Source organism: Bufo gargarizans, chromosome 11 (genome assembly GCF_014858855.1).
Source record: "Bufo gargarizans isolate SCDJY-AF-19 chromosome 11, ASM1485885v1, whole genome shotgun sequence".
In the NCBI taxonomy this organism is placed as follows: domain Eukaryota; kingdom Metazoa; phylum Chordata; class Amphibia; order Anura; family Bufonidae; genus Bufo; species Bufo gargarizans.
In genome coordinates, this window is record NC_058090.1 from 80486567 (window position 1) to 80495555 (window position 8989).

At 41.6% G+C, this 8989-nt stretch overlaps 1 protein-coding gene across 1 annotated transcript in view; it reads right to left on the reverse strand.

Annotated features, from left to right (window-relative positions):
- LOC122921344 (antigen WC1.1-like) overlaps nucleotides 1–7669 on the reverse strand; it is a 108500-nt gene extending 100831 nt beyond the window's left edge. The window contains exons 1-3 of the mRNA XM_044271321.1: nucleotides 7588–7669; nucleotides 7441–7456; nucleotides 3337–3485 (exon numbers count right to left, since the gene is read on the reverse strand). Coding sequence (XP_044127256.1) covers nucleotides 3337–3485; nucleotides 7441–7456; nucleotides 7588–7669 — 247 coding nt within the window. The remainder of the gene's footprint in view (nucleotides 1–3336; nucleotides 3486–7440; nucleotides 7457–7587) is intronic.
- Nucleotides 7670–8989: the final 1320 nt, after the last annotated feature.

Sequence of the window (8989 nt, forward strand, 5' to 3'; positions counted from 1 at the left end):
GAATCAGCAGAAGCAGCATCCAGCAGTGAACACAATCCAAGAAGAAGTATAAACCGTAAAGGGAGGCAGTATGGGAGGGAATGGGGAGACAATTAGTGTAAATGGGTGACAGCTGGGAGAAGGAAAGGAGATGACAAAGTGAAGCCAAAACAAAGAACTTCATGCAGGTAGAGAAGAACATCTAACAGACCTTCTCACAGATGTGGCGGTGACACCAAGCCTCCGATCCACCTTTAGAAGTATACTGTAGTTTTTTTTTATTACTTTAAATATTTTAATATCTACAAAATTATACTTTACTGTTCTATCCCTCTTTAAGATCAGGAATATACACTGGAAAACATGAAAAATGTTCACCTGGAAAACTTAATGTGATTAATCCGAGACTGAGAAAATATAAACCTCTGGTGGTGCACCCTTTATTTTGGGTTCTATGGCAGAGTATATGATGAGGCAGGGTCACATTAATACTGGGTGGCATATCCCCCTGCTGCGATACAGGCTGCCACTCTATCATGGTAATGGTCATACAGATGTTGGATATCTCCTGTATTTTGTCATTCCAAGCTCTTTCAACTTGGAACGGATAGTTCAGGCAACGTGTTTGTTGGCTGCTGTGCATGGAAGATCCATCGCCCCATCCCATCCCAGACATTCTGTATGGAAATAATGGAGAAGAGACGGAGCTGGCCAGGGGATCTTCTGGATGCTCTGAATAGCATGTTGTGTAGCTTAGGTGATGTGTGGGTAGGTGTTATCTACTGCCAAAAATGGCATTAGGACTGGTTACACAATGTGCTGTATATACCAAAGGATGGTGAATGTCAATGGTGCTGGTCATGTGGGTTCTCCACACTATGCATAATGGCAGTAGAGTAGGCGCTTTCCAGTCCTCCTATAAATTCTGATGCAGTAATCATTAAAATTAAGGCAGAACCTCCTTTGATCACTAAACACTACTGTTTGCCATTCATCCATTCATGCCTCCAATGGTCTCTCTCGTGGCACCAGTGCAGCAGCTGTTGTTGATGATGAGAGGTCAATGAGCTAGTGGAGTGTATGAATGCAGCCCTGCTTCATGTAGATGGTTTCTTATGGTTCAGTTGGTCACTGCAGGGTCTACTGCAGAACGGATTTGTGATGGCATTATTGGCACTAAATATGCAATATTATTCACATCTTCTGTCCATGGTTTTATGGTGCTAGTACATTTCCAGGTTTAGATCAGGTTTTGTTCTGGATTTTGATGCAGTTTATAAAGCTATAACCAGTAACATAAAGGAAAAGAAAGTATATAGAAAAAAATTCTACTTCTCCCTTTTGGATCTCTTCCCAAGACTGAGTTTCCAAGTTCAGGTTTTCTGATGCAGTTTCTGATGCCAAAATGAGGTGTGGATCAGAAAGTATAAAAGGTGGACACAACCTCAACTCTTCTTTGAATCCACTTCTGCTATTGGCTTCAAAAACGGCATCAGAAAACCTGAATGTGGAAACCCAGTCTAAAGACCTTTCACATGGTCAGTATTTTGGTTCAGTATTTATAAGCCAAAACCACAAGTGGAACCTACAGAGGAAAAGTATGACAGAAATATTTGTGTTTTGGACCCACTTCTGGTTTTACTGATGAAAAATAGTGAACATGTGAAAGTGGCCCTAATGTTATGGCTGATTGGTGTATACTGACCACCCACTGTTATTTCATGGTGGACGGTGCAGGGCCTTAGTCTGCAGCAACATATTTTGGGATTAGCCATCTGCAGTCATCTCAGAGGACCTATGAAGGACCCCAGGGCTGTCTTTTCATAGGCCTACTGTTAGAGTACACTAATGTAGTGTTGACCTAACAGTCTCCGTGTCACAGTAACACAGAACATATTGTATTAAAATATACTTTTGAAATAAAGTTATAAAACAGCAGTCCCCAAAAAATTTGAAATGAAAAAAAAATCACTAAACCATAATAAATTATCATAATTTACTGGAAAATATATTTCATTGAGCACATGTTAAACATATGAAATACACTTTATGTATCCATTTGGCTGCAATAACCTGACAAATTCAATTACTGGGTTACATAGTGTGAAACATTGACAGCATAAAGAATAAAAAGAGACAAAAATTGAGTTTTTTCTTAATTTTTTACTTTTTTCTTTACACCTTAGGCCTCTTTCACACTACAGTATGTTGCATTCAGTGTTTTGCGTTCCGTTTTTCACGGATCCGTTGTTCCGTTTTTTGCTTCCGTTGTGGTTCCGTTTCCGTTCCGTTGTTCCGTTCCGTTTTTCCGTATGGCAAATACAGTATACAGTAATTTCATATTAAAAATTGGGCTGGGCATAACATTTTCAATTGATGGTTCCGCAAAAAACGGAACGGATACGGAAGACATACGGATGCATTTCCGTATGTGTTCCGTTTTTTTTGCGGCCCCATTGACTTGAATGGAGCCACGGACTGTGATTCTCGGCCAAATATAGGACATGTTCTATCTTTTCAACGGAACGGAAAAACGGAAATACGGAAACGGAATGCATACGGAACACATTCCGTTTTTTTGCGGAACCATTGAAATGAATGGTTCCGTATACGGACCGTATACGGAACGCAAAAAACGGACCGTATACGGAACGCAAAAAACTGTAGTGTGAAAGAGGCCTTAGTTTGTGTTTAGCCCTGAACAACACCCAAAAAAATATGTTTTCAAGAAGTTTTTTTTAAGCCAAAAGAGAGACACAGTCTTAATTTTTATTTGAATCTCCTACCTTTCCCAATTTTACATATAAAATATATAAACAATAAAACAAATATTACTTATCGCCACGTCCGAAAAAGTGCAAACTATTAAAATATTAAAAAATATCTTCTATGTAGTGAACGCCGTAACAGAAAAAATAAAAAACACGTGATTCGCCAATTTTGTGTCACATTGTGTCCCCAAAAATAGTATAAGGCTATATAAATGCAGAATGCACGCAGCTTTTTTGAGGTTTTATTTTTCTTTTGATTGGTATCGAGTATCGCAATACTTTATTATGGGATTGAAATCAAATCAAAATGTTGGTATCGTGACAACCCTACTGCAAGCTACATAGTGATGAATGGAGCATCATCTTCCACTCCATGCATTTCAGGGGCCCCATAGGATATGGGATCCACGTTCTAGTTATAATGGTCGGACCCCCAACCGTTTTAATGGATATCTCTATCCTGTGTATAGGGAATACCTTGTTACAGCCGGAATACCCCGTTAATGCCAGCAGCTGACACGATATAACATAGAAGATGATAAATGAATGAGCTGTGACACGAATGTTGTATATTATGTGGATGTACATTGCTGAGCAGTAACTTTATCATCTGGATCCGTTTCCATCACAGATAACAAGCAGACGTCATCAAGATGGAGCTGATACTTATTTCCACTTTGCTCTTCAGCATTGGGTTTCCTGCGCTTTGAAGTCACAGACAAATTTGCTAAAATGCTAAAGTAAAGTACAAAAAAACATTTAAAAGAAATTTCAATACCGTAATTCATATCACGAACTACAAGTCCTAGTAAGGACGACCACTTGGTGAAATAAAGCAATAATCCAAAATTTCCAGCCATTCCTGTCAACTGTAAAGAAACGTAAACCTTAAGCTTTGTCCAATATGGAATAAGTAAGAAGCAAAAGACTGAAAAATAAATTGTCCATAGCGATGAACGAATCGAATCCCACAAAGTGGAATTCGATCCGAATTTCAGGATAAATTCGATTCACCTAGAAGCCGAATTTCTTCGTGTCAGCGAATCGATTTAAAAATGGTATAAAAAAAACTAAAAAAATCTAACTTACCTCCTCCATTTGCTCGCGACGGGCCACCGTGGGATTTCGGCCGAGATCTTCAAGCAAGATGGCCCGTCGCAAGCAAATGGAGGCGGTAAGTTTGATTAAACAAATATTTTATTCTTAATTTTACACTCAGATGCCTCGATCAGGTATGAACATGGCATCTGAGGGGTACAATGATGGGGGCAGCGCTATCACAGCTCCTTGGCATTGCACCCGCTACTTCCCAAAAAAATGCACTTCGTGACAAAGTGAATCTTTGTATGAAATTTGGCGAATCAGCCGAATCGAACTTTTAAGAAATTCGCTCATCTCTAATTATATTTTTTTTTGTATGTATCGCCTTTTATAATGCACTATAAACTTTAAAGTAACATCTAAATGCAGATATAAAACAGCCCCAAAAGCTACAATAATAGCTGAAAAAAATTAAGCATGAAACCACCATCAGGGGTTTTCCATAGTTCTATGGTTGTAAGCAGACGTCTTGAGGAGAGGTCCCCCATATCCGGAGCCTAAAACCCCCCATTTATTACACCGACCAAGCGGACTGGTTGTTGCCCCCTCCCCCAGCTAACACAAGCATGTCATAAGAGATCTGATAGATGAGGGGTCCCGGTGATTAGAAGAACGGTCAACCAAGCTGCAGCTGGTTTGGGTGGAATTACACGTAGTCTTTTTCCTCCATGGACAATCCACCACAACATGCAGACGTCTTAGGGTACTTTCATACTTGCATTAAACTTTTCCGGTATTGAGTTCCGTCCTAAAGGCTCAATACCGGAAAAGAACTGATCAGTTTTATGCTAATGCATTCTGAATAGAGAGCAATCCGTTCGGTATGCATCATGATGTCTTCAGTTCAGTCACTGTGCGGTTTTTGGATGGAGAAAATGCAGCAGCATGCTGTATTTTCTCCGTCCAAAATTCCGGCACACTTGCCAGAATGCCGGATCCGGCATTATTTTCCATTGAAATGCATTAATGTCGGATACGGCCCCAAGTGTTCTGGAAAAAATGCGCAGACCTTTAAAAATGTGAAACAGATAAATACCGGATCCATTTTTCCAGATGACAACAGGAGAGACAGATCCGGTATTGCAATGCATTTGTGAGACGGATCCACATCCGGATCAGTCTGCAAATGCTGTCCGTTTGCATACAAATTGCTGGAACTGCCTGCCGGAATCCAGCAACGCAAGTGTGAAAGTACCCTTACATGAGGATAATGAGGGAGACTATAAATGGAGGTCTACCATGGACGTTCTTCAGGTTTCTCTTCTTCCTTCACTCCTGGCTCGCTGGAAGCTTGTAGCCCTATTTACTATTAGTCTAAACCCTCTAATATCAGCAGTAATTGCTGGTACATGTGATTATTCATAGTTAGAAATGGCCTTGCGGTTCGCCGGGCGGTCGTTTCGCTGCAAACTTTGCTCGTTCGCAGTTCGCCGAACAGGCGAACGATGTGGACGCTCTGATATCTATCTATCTATATTGAGAAAGGTGATGTGATAGGACTGAATCATAACTTTTTGTCTATGGAAGTATAAGTCACTTTTTTTTTTTTTTTATTGGGCTTTTTGCTGTGACTGTTTTCCCCTGTCTATCTATCTACTATCTATCTTTTATGTGCTCATGTCCACCACTGTCCAACTACCTCAGTCAAGTACGAGTGTTGCTCCATCAATCATCTGCTGTGTTCTTCAATGGCTTGGACTCACTGACCTCCTGCAGCTACCGGGATCTTCTGCTTCTTCTGTCCCTGCAGACCGCAGGCTGCGCTTTCCAGGTAGGCCTCCCCAGTTTGACTGGAGGACATGTGCATGCACCCTAGCTCTTAACAGGCCACCATGTGCATTCTAATTTTCTCCAGTCAATGGCTGGGCACCTCAGGGTACTTAAGGCATCGTCTCCTGTGGAAAGATGACTGAACAATAGGTTTACTAGCTATTTCTGCTTGTCTGTCCATGTACTGACCACTTCCTGATTCCAGTCATTCACTGCAGCAGCCATCTGACCAGATATAGATGCTGGGAGAGCAGAGGTAACTCTTTTAAACCAAAATACGTGCCTTTATGCTAATTTATGCCATGCTCTCTGTAGCTGGCCAGCTAAGACCTGTCCTAGGTTGCTAATATAGCTTATATGTTTATACAGCTAGACCTGTCAATAACCTTAATACAGTTCCTTTATATTATATGTTTATAGGTTATAGACAAAGGCAGAATTATTTACTGTGACTTCATGTTTTCGGATGTCATATATTGTGTTCACAGAAGCCGAAAAGATAATATGCCTTTGAGATTCATTATATGAATGTAAGGTAAACTCAATGACACAGCAGACACAACAGAAAGCATAGAGTTAAACTGTTGTTACTGAGCATGAGGTAAGACCAATGGCCAATCACGGACAATCTTACACTCAGCCTGTTTGGGAAATCCCCTAGCTGGAATCATTTCACCAGAGGAGAGGCGCTGAACAGGCATTCACTCCACTAAGAGCTGTATTTTATGGAAGCAAGAGGCCAAAATAGGTTTTTAGAATGTTCCTAATGTTAATTTAGTGATTAGAACTGTATACTGAACCAGTTATGTATGTTTACTTACAGTTCAACCATACAAACTGCGAACTGCTCATACTAGATCATAAACAATTGTATAGAGCAAACTGCAAACCAAGTGGATCAAGTAGAACTATTGGTTAACCTCAGATATACCTCTCAGAGAGATCATAAAGTGCTTAAATAACTTAAAGTGAGAGTACAGATATCTATCTATATCTATCTGTCTATATTGAGAAAGGTCATGTGATAGGACTGAATCATAACTTTTTGTCTATGGAAGTATAAGTCACTTTTTTTATTTTTTTATTGGGCTTTTTGCTGTGACTGTTTTCCCCTGTGTATCTATCTACTACCTATCTTTTATGTGCTCATGTCCACCACTGTCCAACTACCTCAGTCAAGTGCGAGTGTTGCTCCATCAATCATCTGCTGTGTTCTTCAATGGCTTGGACTCACTGACCTCCTGCAGCTACCGGGATCTTCTGCTTCTTCTGTCCCTGCAGACCGCAGGCTGCGCTTTCCAGGTAGAACTCCCTAGTTTGACTGGAGGACATGTGCATGCACCCTAGCTCTTAAAAGGCCACCATGTGCATTCTAATTTTCTCCAGTCAATGGCTGGACACCTCAGGGTACTTAAGGCATCGTTTCCTGTGGAAAGATGACTAGCTATTTCTGCTTGTCTGGCCATGTACTGACCACTTCCTGATTCCAGTCATTGACTGTAGCAGCCATATGACCAGATATAGATGCTGGGAGAGGATTAGGGATGCTTTAGGAGGTGACCTGCTCCCTTATCCGTGGTTTCCGGCCTGGTGGCATCCTATTTATCCCTGACATTGTACGGTGGGGGGTTTACCCCACTCCCCACCGTGACAGTATGTCCCACTAGGTGGCCCTCACACCGGAAGATGGAACAACCAGACAAGGAGCATAACTCCAGCACACACCAAGGCTGGAGAACCACTGACTCCTGACCTTAAGCCACAAGTAAAAGAAACACCTAGTGACCACACCCAGCAAGGTAGTTAACCCCTCCAGTACCAAACAGGAGAGGAACCTGGAGAAGGGGAGAAAGGCACATACAAGCCAACATAAATGGGTTGTCCCTGGCAACAGGCATGCACGGCCATGTGTCACGCGCACAACACGGAGGCCGTGACACTAAGAAAGCGAAAGCTTCATCTTTACCTGCTCCCTGCCAGTTCATGTCCTTCACATTGGCTCCTGAATATCCATCTTCTGGTCCCAGGCTTGTTTTCTTCTTCTTCATGGTCACATGCTCTGTCTCTGCAGCAGCCAATGACTTGTTTCAGTAGTGAGGTGCTGCTCGTGGACATGTCACTGCTGAAGCCAGCCATCAGCTGCAGAGAGTAAGCGACCATGTCCTGGCGCAAGGTTTAGCCTGCTATTGGCTGAATCCTCCCGTCGACAGGTGTTGTGATCTGCACATCTGCAGCAACAACCATGGAGGGAGCTGAAAAAACACAGGCAACGTGGACCAGGTAAGTACTGTCTGTTTGAGGAGCCTGGGTATTGTGGGTGGGTTTTTCAGGTTTGGATAACCCCTTTAAAGCCAATCTCGGCCATTAAAGCGATGTGCAAAGATGTGTAACACATGTAGTGATGGTGTGGGAATCACTCCTGAGCCTGCGTCATCGCATTGCCATAATAGTATATCGTTGAGCGTTAACTGCCTTCCCGCTGCAATATACTGTTATGGCTTCCAGAAAACCCTGAAGACGCTACAGATCTTTATCTGCTTACTTTTCATTCACTTATTTTCATATTTCTGCTGCGCTGTACGGAGTCTTTCAATGTTATGACTCCAGATAAATAATACGTGGAGCTACGAGCTGTTTTATTATATCTTATGCATAGATCAGTAATGTTCATGTAAAAGCAAAGAGAAAAGGTCCTCATCAATGTGAAATTAAAGTTATCTGGCGACATCTTGTGAGCTATTATACTAATAGCATGTCACTAGAAAAATTATTCCAACAAGGGTTTATAACAAGGGGCCAACCATAGAGATGAGGAGATCTACTGAACATTATGGAAATAATTCCAACAAGAGTTTATAACAAGGGGCAACCATGGAGATGGGGAGATCTACTAAATATTATGGAAATAATTCCAACAAGTGTCTATAACAAGGGGCAACCATGGAGATGAGGAGATCTACTGAACAGTATGGAAATAATTCCAACAAGGGTTTATGACAAGGGGCAACCATAGAGATGAGGAGATCTACTGAACATTATGGAAATAATTCCAACAAGAGTTTATAACAAGGGGCAACCATGGAGATGGGGAGATCTACTAAATATTATGGAAAAAATTCCAACAAGGGGCCAACCATGGAGATGAGGAGATCTACTGGACAGTATGGAAATTATTCCAACAAGGGTTTATAACAAGGGGCCAACCATAGAGATGAGGAGATCTACTGAACATTATGGAAATAATTCCAACAAGGGTTTATAACAAGGGGCCAACCATGGAGATGAGGAGATCTACTGGACAGTATGGAAATTATTCCAACAAGGGTTTATGACAAGGGGCAACCATGGAGATGGGGAGATCTACTGGA